Below are 18,150 nucleotides of genomic sequence, written 5' to 3' on the forward strand. Positions count from 1 at the left end.
GAAGCATGTGTAGTGCAGACAGAAACTTCAGAGAGCTTTATTGCCAGCTTCAATCAAATCTCCACTGAGCATGTGCACGCTGATTTTAGAGGCTTACAACTTGGCCTAATTTGGGCAGATTTTCACAGGGACCACAAAAGGCGTGTTGCTGACAGTGGTCCTTCTGCCAAATTGTAAGCTTTTGTGTCAAAGCTTGGAGTTCCTGAATGGTTATAAAGACTTTTTTCTTTTTCATCATGGGGAAAGCTATTCTTCCCCAGACTCATTCTTGAGAAAAGCCAAACCATTGTGGCTCAGTCTTTCCCAAAACAGTCAGTTTGAGTTGGCCTTGTAATATGAAGTAAGTTTGATCTAAAATGTGATAAAGTCAAACACAGCAGAGAAGAAAAGCCTTAGAGAAAACTATAGGTGGATTTATCTTTTCATGTTGCTGCCTGCTCCACCCCATACTAAAGTCCGTTTTAAAGAACTTATGATAGACGTTGTTTTCACTTTGGCTGCCTGAAGTATGCAGCCCTGCATACCGAGGCACGTAGCTTTTTAATTATGTTGATATGTGGCAATTGTCTTGTGGTGACTTGTCTCCTGGCTTTCGCACTGGAGGCCTTTTTTAAATAGATCTTAGAAACCCAGAATGGGCGTTTCCGAGGTCGGTTTGCATGGATGCCATGATCACAGAAAGGGATCTGTGTTTCAGCTGTAAGAGCAGCAGCAGCAGCCACCCTTGGCTCAGGGCTGAGCCGTGTCTGTGAGCTGAGGGAAGTGTGCCCCAAGCCCACTTTTCCCTCCTGTCCACGGGTGGCTGTGGCAGCTCCCATCTTTGGGCCAGGCCGTAGATGCTGCAGGTGGAGTCACAAAGCTGTTTGAGCAATGCTTGGTGCTCAGGCAGATGTTCCCCGGCTCCTCTAGGGAGAAGGTGACAGGCCTTCTTTGCATAATACCTTAATGCAGCTTACAGGCTGTTCGTGGGAACACCACAGCGTGGGAACTCCTGGCCCAGGAAACGTGCGCACTAAAACTGTTCGCACAAAACCAAGCGGTTGCTTAAATATTCAAAAATACAGAAATCAGAACTTCAAAGTCGTAGCACCTGCAGATCTATCCTGTGCTCTGTGTGTGTGTCATGAGAGCTCTTGGCTCCCCTTCTGCTGCAGCGGTTCCCAACTGGGAGTTGCCAAGCCTGGGGAGAAGGAGGGGGATGGACTGGTGAGGAGAAGAAGGTGGGGATGGAGCAGCACCGAGAGGCTTCGGGGTGCACGTGAAAGCGCTGCTCACTCTTGTCTCAGTCCCCCTTCTTGGCTTGTCCCCAGCTTGAACGGGGTGCCCTACTTTTCCACACTGCTGCACGCACTTCTCCTAAGCAGAGGAGGCAGGGAAAGGGGAGAGACAGAGAGCTGCTCTTGGTCTTTCCTGCAGGCTGTTACACAAGTTCCAGAGAAGAAAGAAAACAGAACCTTAAGAAAGTAGTAGATTAAAAAACAGTTTCATAAATTAAGACTTAGTAGCGTGTCTGTGTAAACAAGGAGGTTGGTTTTGCCCACCTTTGGAGTATTTAGGTACAGAGCACAAAATTGTATGTACTGTGGCTTTGCCATGCTGCACAGTATGGCAGGTGTGTACATTTATGGTTTAGTAGTGTGATGGTGATCATCATACCAAATAAAAATACCTGGCTAAATAAAGCAGATTAATTAGGATTATCATAATCATTTGGCTGGGGGGAAGAAAGGAACATCCAGGAAAGAGTTACTTATAGCCCTTGTATTGAGATTTGTCATAAAGCTGGAGATGAAGTTATCTTCCTGAAATATTAAGCCATATTTGTATCTTCAAAGAAATACTTCTTGCAATTCATTGAAGCAGTTGTGGTCTTCTTACTAATAACTGAACTTAAGTGTTGTCAGGCTGTCATTGGTTTGTTAATTTTGATGAACTTGAGATGCTGTTTTAGAATTAACTGTTCATCCTGAGTACTTGAAAATTAAGTGGTTCTAAGAACGCTTCTGAAATGTGTAAACTGTTTTGTATGCTACAAGTCCAGGGGAAGTACAATTGCATTGTTCCAGTTGATCAAAAAAGTGACTTAAATGTTAAATTTTATTTACTGGGTATGATTTCATACTGGAATCCATTATTTCTCTCTGATCATTGAGTAGGACTTGATACAGTGACCCTTGTGGTCCCATGATTATTTTGAAATGTGTTTTTATTTTTTGTTTTGGTTGGTATTAACAGAATACTCCCAGCCCCTGGTTACACCAGCCCACCCCAGTGACCTCAGCTGACAGCCTTGGTTTACTGAGTCACATTCCCGTGCGACCATCCAGCGCAGATCCCCTGCGGCCTCTCAAACTGACAACACATTCCAGCCCTCCGTTGTCCAAAAGTATCGTAGAGCATCGCAAAGAGTAAGTTTGCTGTTTAACTCTGTGTGAGAGGGTACATTTCAGCAGGTGGTGTTGCCTTCAAGCTTCATTTTAGTTTATTTGTAGACATGGGTGGAGACAGGCTTGTCGGTGTGCTGCCCTGTTGATTTATAATGGCACTGCAATTCATGGGGCATCTGAAGACTTTTGAAAATTGTACCTAATATAAAGAAAAGTGGGGTTTTGTGTTAATAGATAACTTTGTTCGGGCACGGGAAGAAAGGTCTTCTGTCTGGCACATTGCACTGCATTCAGACTGACTTGTGTTTGCTTAACCTTTTCAAACAGAGAACTGGAGAGGAAGGCATTTGTTGAACCTTTGCGTTCTGTTACCACTGCACCAGTAAAGACTGAGCTAGAGCAGAGCAGAACGCAGGCAGCAAAGGAGAGCCATATGCACAGACATTTTGCAGATCCGATGTTGAACCAGCTGCCAAGGCCACCACAGGAGACTGGGGAACGACTGAGCAAATACAAAGAAGAACACAGACGGATACTCCAAGAAAGTATTGAAGTTGCTCCTTTCACAGCTAAAATAAAAGCGCTGGAGGGAGAGAGAGAGAACTACTCCAGGGTAACATCCTTATCTTCAAGTCCCAAAAGCCATTCGGTGAAATATGACAAAGATGCTGAACGCTCTGTGTCAGAACTCTATAAAATGAAGCATTCGGTTCCGCAGAGTTTGCCACAGAGTAACTATTTCACTACCTTGTCTAACAGTGTAGTAAATGAACCTCCAAGATCCTACCCATCAAAGGAAGCTTCAGGGGCATATGTTGATAAACAAACTAATTGTCCTTCAACAGCAGCTAGTCCCCAGGCTCTCCCTTCTTACATTTCTTCTCTTTCAAAACCTCCACCTTTAATTAAGCACCAACCAGAGAGCGAAGGCTCTACAAGCAAGGTACCTGAGCAGCTTTCACAGTCAGTGCAGTCTCACTCTGTAAATTCTTTCAGAAGTGACAGCAGGAGCCCTACTCAGTTGTCAATCTCATCCTCAAATACACTCCGGAGTATGCCTGCCTTGCACAGAGCCCCTGTGTTCCACCCTCCTGTGCACCAGAACCTGGAGAAGAAGGAAAGCAGCTATAGCAGCCTTTCACCTCCAACTCTAACCCCCGTTCAACCCGTTAATGCTGGTGGTGGTGGCAAAATACAGGAGCTGCAGAAACCACCAACTTTAGTACCTGAGCCCAAGGAAGCTCAGACTGTGTACAAGGGCACTTCTGAACAGAACGTATCAGAAATGTGGAAGTCTAATAATGCCCCAAATAACGAAAAAGCGGATTGGCACGTTGAAAGAATGAGTGGAAAGTCGCAGTCTGCTACGGCATCTGTTATTGTGCGTCCTCCTTCTAGCACAAAGTACGACAGTGTAGCAGTAGTGCAGCCTGCTTCCAAAGATCGAGCTAGTGAGAGATCTTCAGCTGTGACAAATCAAGCAGATTGCCTGAAAACAGCGGAAGCCAGGGAGACTGGAAGAGTCATTCTGCCAAATATGAACTCAGACAGTGCTCGCACACAGTATGAAAAGAAATTTCCAGCTGTCTTGCAAGGCAGCATTCCTCGTGCTGCCACCCCCACCACAACTATCATCTGCAGCACCAAAACGGATGTCACTGCATCAGCAGCGACGACGACGAGCGCGTCGAGCTGGGGCAGCTCAGAAGTGACTTACTCCTTATCGAGCACGGTCCTGGCGTGCACAACGCTGGAGTGCCCGGCCTCGAGAGCCGGGAGTCAGGCGGTGGCCCAGGCCCAGGAATGCAAGGTCAGCACTCCAGCTCCGGTTACACCCGCTGCTGGCAGCACAGGCAGCGCTGCTCAGCCCAGCTCAGGATTCTCCACCTCCACCGACTTTGTCCATTTGAAAAAGCACAAGGCGGCGTTGGCTGCAGCTCAGTTTAAAAGTAGTAACACCAGTGAGGCCGAGTCCAACTCTGTGAAAAATCAGACATTTTCAACCTCTCTCTCCCTAGACAGTGGTGTCGTCTGTAATACAATAAACAAAGCGAACTCTGTAGGCAGTGGGCAAACTTCCCAGACGAGTCAGCCAAACTACCACACTAAACTGAAAAAGGCTTGGCTAACAAGGCATTCAGAGGAAGATAAAAACACTAATAAAAAAGAGAATTCAGGGAACAGTGTTTCAGAAATTATTAAGCCATGTACTGTCAATTTAATAGCTTCTACATCAAATGATTTGCAAAATAACATAGATAGCAAAATCTTGGCAGATAAGTTTGTGAAGGAAGAGAAGCACCCAAGGAGAAAAGGAAAACGAACTTATGAGTCTGGCTCTGAAAGCGGTGACTCTGATGAAAGCGAGAGCAAGTCAGAGCAAAGGACTAAACGGCAGCCCAAGCCAACTTACAAAAAGAAACAAAATGATTTGCAGAAAAAAAAGGGTGATACCGAGGAAGAAGTGAAACCAAATGGTGTTCTTAGCAGGAGCGCCAAAGAGAAAAGCAAGCTGAAGTTGCAGAGCAGCAATAACAGCAGTGAGTATATTAATCTGATCTGGAGGACACAGACTAATGTGAAGTCTAGCGCTGATAATCCTGAAGGGTTTGTCATGCATGATAGCTGGGGAAAGAGTTAAAAAGCATACCTGTGTAAATGAGTAGGGTCAGATTTATCTGTCTCAAGGCCATTTGGAATGCCATGGTGTAAGAAATACAGCATTTTTTATATCTATGTTAACAAACTGGTTCTTGGCCTAAAAATAAGCAGTAAACAAACTGGTTTATGCTGTCCATCAGAATTGAGCAGGCTGGTGCATATAGTTGTGCTAAATGGCACAACTATATGTATGTATGGAGACACATATATATGTTGAGGCTTTTTTTATTTTAAGATCTAATGCCTTTATTTTTAGAGCATTGCTGGAGGGAGAGATTCTCTACTGTTGAGTTTTAATTCATCCTTTGATCAGAAAGCCAGAGGCAGTTCCTTGAGAGCCTGATGCCACTCTGTTATGATTTGGTTAATTTAATGAAAGGTTTAAGGGAGTGTCATTTCACACTCCTAACTAGCATGTGTAGTGCATGGTGTTAACATCCCTCTTGTTTAAGGAATAAAGAAATTTAGGGAAATACAAATTTCAATTTAAATGTAATACTGTAACATGTAGCAGATTGTAACTAGATTAGTCTGAAAAGAGAAACTGGTCTGGCAACATAAGGGATTTTATGTAAGAACTCGCCTTATTTTTTATCCCAATTTATTCTTCTCCAAGGACTCTTCTTTTGTCTTCAGTCTGGTTGAGTATGAGAGAGTCTACCATTAAATTACTTTTTGTAAGAATTTTTAAGTACAGGTAGCAAGAAAATGAGCAATGCTACCTGTAATTACATTCTGTGGCTTTTCACTGTCGGATGTATAAAGTTACTCTTCTGGTATTTGAGAGTACTTGATCCATCCCTAAGTAGTACTGGGTTCTGGAACTGTTGTAAGTCTGTCTGAGGTATTCTGGGTATTGGGTCCGGTTATGATAGTATTACTTTTTTTCCTGCCCAACCAAAGGGAAGATCAAGGCAAACATGTCTGTAAAATCTTTTTCAGCTTGGTTTCTTAAAGTAAACTGTAAACATACACATGTAACATGTAAGGTCTTTATGACCTTTGTACTGTTGCAAAAGATTTGCTGTGGTTGTTATAATTTCTGAGAGAGAGCTGGTCAGAGATTCTCCTTCAAAAAGAACTTTCCACAAAGATTTACACAAAAACATAGTCAACCTCGAGGAGCTTTCTTGAAAGAAGAGGTTCCTCTGGGACAGCTGCCTGGGCTGTCTGTAGGTGGCTGAAGATAACAAACTGTGCTGCAGGATCTGGGGCTTAGTGGCAGTTTTGCAACATGGGTGGTATCTGGATGCTGCCAGGGTTGAAAACTGCTTTGTCCTGGTGCCGTTTTGGAAAGCCCCAGGAGCTCGTGTGCTAGCCAGAGCGCTCAGAACTCCAGGCTGTGAGGCTCCTCCTGCAAAGCAAGGCATTGCACAGCCCTCCAAGTGTTGGGGGTCTTCCAAGTTCCTACCCACAGAGCTTGAAGTGTAGCAGCTCCCAGATGACACCCAGGATCTCTGCTTCCAAGGCAGGAAACACTGGTTTTGGACTAGTAAACCTGTACTTTGGCCGTTTCTACTCCCAAGTTGTAATCCAGTTACTGACATGACCTGGATGAGTGTGAGGTGCGGTTTGTAGGCCATGAACTCAGGCACAGGCAGTCTGTCACTTGCAAAGTTTGCACAAGTGATCTCTGGCAAAATACTGATCTGAACCCAGGTACCAAGTCCAAAGTTAGCACCCTGACCTCTCTGTCATCCTGCATCAGATCCCTGTTCACGGGACATGAACTTTCAGGAGTAGTGGTAGATGAAATGACAGATACTTCTGTCTATCTGCAGATAAGACTGGTGCCACTTTTAAGAGTCATTGAAATGAAAGCCTGGTTAAATAACAACAGGGTTCAGTTTCAAATCGTGTATGTGAAAATCGCACATGTTACTCAATAGACTTGCTCCTCATGTTACTCACTGTCAGATCTGCTGACTTCTGTATCGAAAATAGAATTATACTGCTTAGCCCTACAAAGCCAAGAAACTCCACAGAGAGTAAATGGATTTGTGAATAGAGCTGCTCTTCTGTAATCATATCTATAACCTTCAGCAAAAATAAGTTTTGAAGAAGTAGGGGTTTCTTTTTTGGTTTTTGGGTTGGTTTTTTCAGGCTCTGCTTTTATTCATTAAATTGTTACCTTTTTTGCCTGTATCTTCCCTTAAAACAGAGTCCAGACCTATCTTTCTTGAGGTATTGTATTTGTTTGCTTGTTTTGTCAGAATGAGATTGTGAAGATGGTTTTAATAGAATATTTAGTGAACGATGCAGCTAATATAAGGGAAATGCAGCATCTTGGGAGCTCAGCAGGTACTTAACTGTGCTCCTGCCTGCCTTAAGTGTAACTGGTACCTTTGCTGTTTTAACTTGGGTGCTGACAGGCAGACAAGTGGAAATAATAATGGAATGTGTTATGCAGGTAACAAAAGAAATGTTGGACACTGACTGATGTTGACTGGGATCTGCGAGTAGGGACTGCCGGTACCTCATCCCACACTCTCTTGTTTTGCAGCTGGTATACCTCGCTCAGTGTTAAAGGATTGGCGCAAAGTAAAGAAGCTGAAGCAAACGGGAGAGTCCTTTTTGCAGGATGATTCTTGCTCTGAAATAGGACCAAATTTGCAAAAATGCAGAGAATGTAGGTTAATAAGAAGTAAGAAAGGAGAAGAACCCACTCACTCACCAGTGTTTTGTAGATTTTACTACTTTCGGCGGTAAGTACGACTATTTTCCCGATAATGTGGTATTTTAATTTTTAAAAATAATACAGACAAAGGAATTGCATGCTTGAAAGATGTCTGATTTTTCTGGCTCAGTCAGTCTGCCCGATAAAAGACAGCATCTAATTTAAGAGTATTTACATTTGTATTTCTTGTTTCTTTTGTGGATTCACTTCATTGCTGTTTAGAGCTTTATAGCAAAGACATCAGAACATCTGCCTGGTGTACCTTAGGCAAGCAGAAAATACATCACCATTACACAGGTGTCTGACATTTGAAGTGGGATTTTCAAAAGACAGGCTTCAGTTTTTCTGGACAAGTTGTACAACCACAGAGTTGCACTTATTTGTAATTGTTCTTCTGCCAGTATATGGTGGGAATGCTGCTCCAGGTTTTCTGAGGACAGAGGAGTTGTGACCTCCTTTTTCACAATTAATGGCCCATCAAGGGAAACTCAGAAGGAAGATTTCCCAGGGTGCAGTGTAATGCATGTGGTGCAGGCAGCACAATCACCAGGAAAGTGTGAAACAGCTTTAATTTGTGCGCAGACCGTGTTATCAGTGTATATCCAGCTCATTTTGGACAAGAAACTGTTCCCTAGATTGGGTTTAATTTTTTATAATGAAGCTTTAGTGACAAGACTTGGTGGTAGTCCTACTGGAATCATTTCAAGGGTGGACTCTGAATACCTTCTGTGTAAAGAGTATTTACTTCCTAATGTGGCAAAGTTGGAATTTTGGTGGTTTTTTCCTCCTGTATAAAGGAGAGAACATAAAGTTTTGCCAACATTTTAAAACACTCTAATGGAATTTAAGAATTTGAATGCTTTGACTGTATTGTGGTAACCTTTCCAGCAGTTTTAATTATTTTCATTGTGTTTAGGTAGTAGGGCCTGAATTGTAAACAAAGTTTGCTCTTCTGTTGGAAGTTGTAACTCAAAATTCATCATTTCTTCCTGTTCATTTGAATACCTACCTAAATGTCCTTTTTGGTATTTCTAAATTCAGGACCATTTTGCTGACATAAATTCCTTAAGTAATCACATATGTAAAATGATACACCCTGTCTTGTGCAAGGTGGAATAATGAATTGTTACTGCTTTAAAATAAGCTAAATAAGCCAGGGTTAGTGGAATGGTATTGGGCAGGGTAACAGGAAAGCCTGTAGTTATTTTAAAGGTCAGACCTTAGTGGATACAAAAACATTATCTTCTGTTAGGTTTCTCAGTATGAGAGCAGTAGGATGCAAAAATCTATAAAATATGAATCAGACTGAGTGACTGCTGTTGCAGACACTCCAAAAATTGAAAGTGAGGAGTAGGTGGAACCAAACTTTGACAAAAAAAGAAAAAAGGCCCAAATTTTTCTGTCTGCAGTTTTAAATTAGTGATAAATGTTACAGAGTAACAATGATGAGTAAATAGGATGCAAAAAAGTGCCTAATAGATTAGTTTTAGTTTTCATGCTTTCTTATTGGTAATTTTAAAATCATTTTCATCTGTAAGGTTTATGTGAAAATTAAAATATATTGTAGGATGCTGAAGAAGGTAAAAAGAAAACTTTGGTGTTGTAAGACTTAAACAGCAAGATGAAGTCAGTAAACTGTAAGTCACAGAATACAATGCTACATGCTCTTAAACTGTGTCTTTTCATTTTTAGGTTATCTTTTAGTAAGAACGGAGTGGTTAGGATAGATGGTTTCTCCTCTCCTGATCAATATGATGATGAAGCACTGAGTTTATGGACACATGAAAACTATGATGATGATGAACTGGACCTGGAAACTTCTAAATACATTCTAGATATCATAGGTGATAAATTTTGTCAGTTAGTAACATCTGAGAAAACAGCCATGTCGTGGGTGAAGAAAGACGGTAAGAAATCTCAATGCTCTCAAAGCATGGTGCAGTTTCCCTTGAGTGACTCAAAGCATGGTGCAGTTTCCCTTGCTTCCTGTTGAGTAGCTTTTGTTCACTATACTGTCCTGCTGGATTTTCCAAGGCTGTTCTTTAAGAGGGCATGGTGGGAAGGGGCAGGTTCCTTCCTTGGGGCCAGCCCATTACAGAGCCAGGGCCGGGCTGCTGTTGGGGTTGGACTAGCCTCAGTTCCCAGCTTGGCCTCCAGCTCTCCAGCCAGAGCAGCCAGCTCCAAGCCAAGGCCCACCACGAGCCAGGCACTGACTCCTGCCAACAGACAGTGTGTTTGATGTGTCTCCTTCCCAAAACAAAGGAGAACGTAGCAGAGCATGTGCTAACGCTGTCACCTCCTCCCCACCAGAGCCACAGTCCGTCCTTCTGGCCCATGGCAGATGGGCACAGGCTGGGAACAGGCTGGTGGCTCTACTAATTCCAGGCAGTATGAGGAGGAAGTGGGGCAGAAAACAGACATACTGGCCAGGTCTCCGGAACAGACGCCTCCCTCTCCTCCTGCCAACTCCAACCATCCAGCTCACCACTTTGGCTGCCCTTGAGATTAAACACGTCCCATGGGCAGTCAGGGAAAAATCCCTCAGCTCTCCTGAGCACATGGGGTTAAAAGTATATGCTGAAGAGGTTCTTCATACTTGCAGCAGTATTTTTTCTGTGTGACTTTAGTCTGTGTTTTTTGAATGCTTTATTTCTTTACAGTGTATTGATAGTAGCATTGATGGGGATGCTGGGTGATGGAACTGAGGGGGTACATGTTGATGGTCTGTTTATGAAGGATTGCTTTCCTCCCCCGGCCCCCAGTTGTGTCTGAGGGGAAACCTATGAATGCTTCATCTATAAAGCCTATTCATTCTGTGTTTTGCATTTAAATTTCAGTCCTTTTATTCTGCTTATTTTGTATTTCAGCCAAAATTGCATGGAAGAGAGCAGTGAGAGGCGTCCGTGAGATGTGTGATGCATGTGAAGCCACATTATTTAACATTCATTGGGTCTGCCAAAAATGTGGATTTGTGGTCTGCCTAGATTGTTACAAAGCAAAGGAAAGAAAAAGTTCTAGAGGTCAGTTCTTTATGAACTAGAGTATTGTATAGGCTGTTTATTCTCATTTGTTGCAGAGCTGCTGATCCACTCTAACTGTCTTTCTGTAAAGTGTTAGATTACTGCTTGTGTGTTTTGGTTTCTGTTAGATCTTTTTTTGCCTCTTTTTTCAGTAGATATAGAATCAGTCATTCAGAAAGCAACTGCTGTGGGGGCTATTTTAGCTCTTTGTCTGCAATTCAGTATTTTTGTGTGGACTGTTGGAGGTTACTTGTGCCTTGCCCCTCAAGGTTAAATTTTGTTCTTCAGTTGTGAGACTGATGCTCCATTACACCTCCCTGCTTTATGGTAACTCGTTGCTGTTAAGACTTACCTTGATTTGAATGCCTTCTGGAGTTCTCCCTCCAGAGGTACGTGTCTTGTCATACTAACTTAACAGCCTATTTTATAGTTCTATCAAAAAAAGAAAGAGATGGAGAAAAATACTTCACATAGTATTTAAACTGAGTGTTAATGGAGGTCTCACAGTCCGTCAGCCTACACACATACCCAGTTTAATTCCTGTGCTTTAATGGAGATGTTGAGTTTGGTCTGCAGAGAAGTATAACAGGACTGACTTGCAAACCTCTGATTTCTGGGTGACCCAGCCTGGTTGCAATTGCTGGGAGGAATGCTGGGAAGATTGATTTGGTGTTTGAGCCCTGTGCTGTGACACTGGTGCTCAGGCTGCTTGGTGGAATGGATTGCCTTCCCGGGGAGGCAGGCACTGTGCCCTGGCACAGCTCTGCGGTCAGACGCTGTGCCAGGAACTGATTCAAGTATAATGCTGTTTGGAAAAGCATTTCCATGTTTGTCATAGCAGTGTAATGCCACAGATGTGAAATGTTAGTAAAATAAAGTTTAACTGTTAGATGGCAAACCTTGCTAACTGCGGGGTCTCATCCACTTTGTCCCTGGCTTGCAGTGAGAAGCCTCCTACACTGCAGTTAGAGGATGTTCCCAGAGACTTCCACTGAAGCCTGAAGTTTTTAGGGAGCTAATGCCAGTGTTTTCCAGCACTGGGAACAGTTGTTAATGCTTTAATGCTGGAGGCTGCTTCAGCAGCTCTCCACTCGCTTAAGTCTGTGTGTGCATCCATCTGACGTGGGATATATGCCAAACATTATTTACCCTGGTGGGAACATGCAGCCCAGAGGCTTTTTATAGTGTGTGTGTGTGTGTGTGTGTGTGTGTGTTAACCAGCCAGGAAAATTTTAGTAAAATGTCTCAGAAGTTTGAAAAAGCAGTATAAAAAAGGAGGCTTCTTTCCAGTCTTCTAACAGGGAAGGCTTTCTCCTTTCTATTCATCCCAGTGTTACATGCAAAAGCAGAGGTACGACAGTTTCCCTCGCTGTGGCTTCATTTCTAATGATGCTGCAGGATTCTTGTGAACTGTATTTCTCCTTTGGCACTCTCTTAAAAAGTTCAGAACCACCCACTCATCTCTATATAATAGCACTTTATATTACACCATTTTTCCTGGAACTGGTAGTTGTTTTTGCAGTTGCTAAATGTAACAGAGAATCCCCTGGGTTTTCCCTGCTTCAGCAGGAATGTTAGATGTTTAAATATTCCATATTCAGATACTTATCAATAACTTCTCTTGTTACTTTACTGAATGAATGTGCAACCATTGTTACCTTCAGACAGTTCATGGCACCATCAAGTGGAATGCCATGTTAGAGCATTTCAGTGAGAAAATACATTAAATAAATATATGCTACTTTGTTTCTTGATTTATTTATGTTTGTGACCAGTTAGATAATTCCATGTTTTAGGAGTTACAAAAACTACAAAATAGCTTGCAAATCTAATACTTATCTGAAAGGAATATTTGGTATGTTGTGTATCTACTACAGTGTATGAAAATAATGCTTTAAATGTGTTAAATGGTTCTTTTTACACTGCTAGAACTGAGCAGACTAGTAAAAGGTTTTGGAAAAATGTCTTTAAACTAGCAGTTCAGTGGATAGGATACAAGGCTGGGGGTTGAGAGAGAAGTTTTATTCTTTCTGCCCCAAAATCACATAGCAGGTTTGTGACCAGTTGCTTGGCCAGACTTTTTTTGCTCTCATTCTTCCTCTTTACACTGCATATTTCAGGACAGCCTTCCTGAAACTTTATAGAAAGCCCCTCTCTGCTGCCACAAATGGTTTTCAACCAATACACAGAGACTTATGGTTTCATGGTTGCTTTATTCTGACATAAACCCGTGATGCAACTTCCCTCTCCTTTGTGCCAGCAGTAGCATTGGTGTAACTGCAGGGTAGGCTGACTCAAGAGTTGATTCGGTTAAGAGTTCATCTTTTTGGCTTGTTTGGCCAACTCTGGTTGAAGACAGCCACTTATTTGGAGTGTGGATTGTGTCAAAGTGGATTAACCTTACAGTTGCAGCCTAAATGTGTCTCTTTTCCATGGCAGGATTCATTAAGGGAGGCTCACGGCCTCGATAGCAACTGTAGCAACAGCAACTGTAAAGGGTTTTGGCCTGTATTAGATTGGCAACTGACTAAATATAATAAATACTTTGAAATTTTGATGTTATTGGCAAGGGCCTGTGTTACAGGTGCAGTTATTTCAAATTTCAGGGTTGTTAAAACTCTGTTTTTGAAAAGTAGCTCTATTGTGAAAAGTAACTGTTGTGTGCAGGTCTTTGTCACACAGGATACCAGGGCAGAAGAGTTAATATGTGCAGAAAAACATTTCTGACTAAAACCAGTCTGCAGAACGTTGGCTCTGTCTGTGTGCACTGTAAGTAAAGTAAAACATTGGCCGTGCTGTTTTGCAGATAAGGAGTTGTATGCCTGGATGAAGTGTGTGAAGGGACAGCCTCACGACCACAAGCACCTGATGCCAACCCAGATTATTCCAGGCTCTGGTAAGACCACGTGTGAATGAGCAGAATGTGTTTTTTCCCATGTCCTTCTGTAAAGAGAGGCCAGAGTTGTTTCTTGAAACTTCTGATTTTCCATTTAAAAACCTGGCAATTGAGTTAAATCATCACAGCAAGGCAGGCGATTCTGGGCAGTTACCAGCAGTGGGCACAGAGGATGAGGAGAGTAAGAGAAGTGTGCTGACAGATGTGTGAAGGGATTTTTGGGACAGGCAGTGAAGAGATTGAGGATCTTGACCAATTAGTACCTTTTCAGAGCAGAGTAAACCAGCCAGAATGTACTTAATACCTCTGACCTTGGCTGTTAAAAGAAAATCTCAAAATAATAACATCAAGGAGCATTGTGTGGCAACAGATTTCTGGAGATTTGTTTTTCACTGTTGTCTGTCCCATTCACCCACACAGAAAAGAAAAGAAAATGTTTTGGTTGGACATTTGATTGAGCAAAATGCAGGAGCTCATGATAATTGAAAAACTAAGCAGTAATCATAAAACCGGCTAGATTCAAGACTTCTTTTTTCAACCAAGCAAGTTTCCTGAATCATTGCAGTTAGGTGTGGTGGTGGTAGTTGTGGTTATTAGCACAAATTTACTTAGAATTTCTGCAGCATTGATACAGACCAGAAAACAGAAAAGTCAAATGTGCCCTTAAACTTACAAAGTAAATTCCCAGGTTATTTTAAGCCGAAAATACAGAGCCAGTCATTATTTTATGGATTGTTACATGTTAGTTCAGGTAGAAATGAAGGTTGGTTGGATTCCATAACAAATTCATATTGTGACATTCCTCACAACAGGTTCCAGACTGAAACTGGTTTTAGTTTTACATTGTGAAGTGAACCACTTGTCTGGAAACAGCACAGTGAAAGCTGCCTACATAACCTCAGTGGTGTTCTGTGCATATCCATTACCAAGCAGCCTCATTTACATGATCACATACTAATTTTTTTGTCAAGATGTGGCTCACTCGGTCTGCAGTTGATGGTTTTATTAAATGGAGCAATGATGCATCCATTGAACAATGAGAAGTAAATAATGAATGACTGGCTTGTCTGGTGGGTGCCATGCAATGGGAATGCAGAATACAGGTTAGATTATTCAGAAGAGTGGTGTGCAATTAATTAAAGATCTGTCTTTCTGCATGAGCTTTAAAATAAACGGGGCAGTCATTTTAGAGTAGTTTTGAGTGTCCAATTTAGGATTTCTAAGAGTTTAAATTATAAAAATACTTGGAGATAGCATTTTAGCATCACAGTGTGTGTATTGTGAAGAGGGTCACAAAATGATTGACAGCTGCTGATGGTTTTTTTTTTAATTGTCTTCTAGTTTTGACAGATCTTTTAGATGCTATGCACAACATTAGAGAAAAATTTGAAATTAAATCCCATTGTCAGTGCACCAGCAAGCAGAGCACGCAAGCTGGCAAGCTCCCTGCGATGAATGGTGTGTCTCAGGTGAGTCTAAAATGTGTGTGTATATTGCAGCTTGTTCAAGTGTTCTGATTCCTGTGGATTTCTCTATTTGAATAGTGCCAGCTGCATTTTAATTTGCATATGTGACAGTTAAGTGCTAGCCATGTCTTTGAAATATATTAGAGCAAAGCTGTGTAGTTAAAAACAAATTTGTTCTTTACAGGTTTTGCAGAATGTCCTTAACCACAGTAATAAAATTTCTCTGTGCATGCCTGAGTCTCAACAGCAGAACACTCCTCAAAAGTCCGAGACAAATGGTAACACAAGCCCAAGGAGTGATGTAAGCACAGACAGCAAGTTAACACCACCCGAATCCCAGTCCCCCCTGCACTGGTTGGCTGATCTTGCAGAGCAAAAAGCCAGAGAAGAAAAGAAAGGTACGTGTTTGAAGTTGTCATATCTTGTCCATGACTCTGGGGGCACCACTGGTAACATAATTGAATTAATTAGGAAAAAATAACACCGTTTTCTGTTACAAAAAGAAAAGACGGTGATATTTTCCTCATTAATTTTAACCTTGAAACTGCACTGCTTTTTCATGGTGGCATCTGAATCCCCAAAGAGCCACTGTGGAATGCACAGGTGATGTGGGAGCATTTCCACACGGATGTGGGAGCATTTCCAGCTGCAGCATTCCCATTTGGGACGGGTGCTCACTCAGCTGCATGTCTGAGGTGCTGAGGAAGGCCTTTTCTTGGTCACCCCGTTTGACTGCATTTTCAGGAATCTGGTTCATCCCCTGGTGTGTTTTCAGGTGGATAAAGCACTGTTGCTGCACAATCTGTTACCAGCAGGGTGAAATGCAGGACAGTGGTGCTGTTCCTGTGTCTGCATCATGATACAACAGTGTAAACTTCCAATGATTATTTTTGTTTTAGAGAACAAAGACTGTCCTTCTGGAAAACATTCAAAGGAAGAGAAGGACCAGGATAATTTGGAGTCCCAGAACTGTAAAAACTCCCCTCCTGCATCCCAGAACAACGAGCAGGGCTCAACCTTACGAGACTTACTAACTACAACAGCAGGCAAACTGCGTCTGGGTTCCACCGACGCTGGCATTGCTTTTGCTCCAGTTTACTCTACAGGAACAGCAGTGAGTGTTTACAAGTCACACAGTTTTTTCTGTCAGGATTTGAAAGTCTGTATCATTTGTGTTGGCACGTTGTCTGATGGCTGTACAACTTCATATGAAAACTTCATACATGCACACACACACACACATTAGCGTTTTATTTATTTTTATAAATGGTCATAATTGATACAACATCTGAAATGTTATTCTACTGTAAAAGGAATTCCACTAGCTTTACTTGCTTTTATGTTGTTTAAGCACACATTTGTTTATTTTCTGACAGAGTGGCAAGAGTGGAAGGACTGTGCCAAACATCCTCGATGACATAATTGCTTCAGTAGTAGAAAACAAGATTCCACCAAATAGAGCACCAAAGATAAATGTAAAATCTGAAATAAAAGATGAGCCAAAGGATGATGATAAATGTATTCAGGATGACTGCAGTAAACGGTACAGCGATATTCAGTATTCGTGGATCTGTGATAAGCATGTTCTGTGGCTCAGAGACCATAAAAACAACAACAACTGGAAGCTCTTCAAAGAGTGCTGGAAACAAGGCAGGGTGGGTATTGAGGCGTTCGTTGTGTGGAGTGACCTCAGTGTGAACCCTGGGGAGCTGTGCTGAGGGACAGAAATGCCTGACTCCGTGTGTGAAGCTGCATTGTTAACAGTGGGCAAAAGCCTGTCAGGGGTAGCCCACAGGTGAACTTGTGTAGTTAAACTTCAGTTACCTGCTCATGGTCAATCAGAAATTCCTGTCATGGAGTTTGAGATTCCAAAAAGATGTGTGTGACACCTTTGGGAAGGGGTGCTCCTGGAGGACATGTTAACAACTCAGTAGGGCTAGGGCCTTCAGTGTGTGTTTTGGGTGCATTTGTACTTGGGCAAGGATAAGTATTGATTTTTTTTTATTATTATTATTTTATTTTACTTTTTACAGCCTGTTTTGGTGTCCGGTATGCATAAGAAAATGAACTTCAGCCTGTGGAAAGCTGAGTCCATTAGCCTGGATTTTGGAAACCAGCAAGCTGATATCTTGAATTGCAAAGACAGTATCATTTCAAACACCAATGTCAAGGAGTTCTGGGATGGTTTTGAAGATGTTTCAAGTATGTTACTGTGAATGTATTATTCTGTTGATTCTGAACATGATCAGTGCTAGAAACTGCAGTTAAATATAATCTTTATGGATCTTGAGGCTTTGAAGAAACTTTAAAAAGAAAGTTGTAGATAATCTGTTTCCAGAGAACGTGATGGAAACTGGCATTTTGTATGTTTGCAGAATGAAAGATGCACTGTTACAGTTAGGTCTGACTAGGAAATCAAACAAATGTCATTGTCCCTTAGCTAGTTGAGTTTCATTTGTATCATTCTTGAGTTCTGAAATAATTTATCTGCTGTTTCATGCATGAAATTCTGATTATTGGTAGGTTAAGAGTTCAGTTCTATGTTTTGGTTGAATAAAGTAAAACGCCTACAGTGTATTAGTTCTTAGTAATTTCTGTGTTATTTGCAGAACGGCAGAAAGTAAAAAACGGGGAAACGGCTCTGCTGAAACTGAAAGACTGGCCTTCTGGTGAAGATTTCAAGGCCATGATGCCAGCAAGGTATTTTGAGTTTAATATCAGATGTTCTTAAGTCAGTCCCTATGCTGGGTTTTTCTCTCTCTGTGTAATGGCACAAATTCAATTACATTCTTCTTTCTTTTCTCCTTCAGATACGAGGACTTACTAAAAAGTTTACCCTTGCCTGAATACTGTAGTCCAGAAGGAAAACTAAACTTGGCTTCTCATCTGCCAGGATTTTTTGTCCGTCCGGACTTGGGACCCAGACTATGCAGTGCATATGGTGAGTGTGCCCTAAAGTGCAGCAGTTACCTCTCCCCTTAAACCTGTAGAAGGTCACACTATAATGCTTGATAGAAACTGAGCTTCCTTGAGGGCTGATTGT

At 42.0% G+C, this 18,150-nt stretch overlaps 1 protein-coding gene across 8 annotated transcripts in view; it reads left to right on the forward strand.

Moving 5' to 3' along the window:
• Nucleotides 1-18,150, forward strand: part of JMJD1C (jumonji domain containing 1C) — a 155,934-nt gene that overhangs the window by 126,573 nt on the left and 11,211 nt on the right. For all 8 annotated transcript variants that reach the window (XM_064662341.1, XM_064662342.1, XM_064662344.1 and 5 more), the window contains 13 exons: nt 2,236-2,408; nt 2,715-4,927; nt 7,552-7,753; nt 9,418-9,632; nt 10,593-10,745; nt 13,552-13,641; nt 14,983-15,110; nt 15,292-15,505; nt 16,007-16,221; nt 16,484-16,762; nt 17,141-17,309; nt 17,717-17,807; nt 17,918-18,048. In XM_064662341.1, the coding sequence (XP_064518411.1) occupies nt 2,236-2,408; nt 2,715-4,927; nt 7,552-7,753; nt 9,418-9,632; nt 10,593-10,745; nt 13,552-13,641; nt 14,983-15,110; nt 15,292-15,505; nt 16,007-16,221; nt 16,484-16,762; nt 17,141-17,309; nt 17,717-17,807; nt 17,918-18,048 (4,273 nt within the window). The remainder of the gene's footprint in view (nt 1-2,235; nt 2,409-2,714; nt 4,928-7,551; nt 7,754-9,417; nt 9,633-10,592; nt 10,746-13,551; nt 13,642-14,982; nt 15,111-15,291; nt 15,506-16,006; nt 16,222-16,483; nt 16,763-17,140; nt 17,310-17,716; nt 17,808-17,917; nt 18,049-18,150) is intronic.

This window comes from Pseudopipra pipra, chromosome 8, assembly GCF_036250125.1.
Source record: "Pseudopipra pipra isolate bDixPip1 chromosome 8, bDixPip1.hap1, whole genome shotgun sequence".
NCBI classification, from domain to species: Eukaryota; Metazoa; Chordata; class Aves; order Passeriformes; family Pipridae; genus Pseudopipra; species Pseudopipra pipra.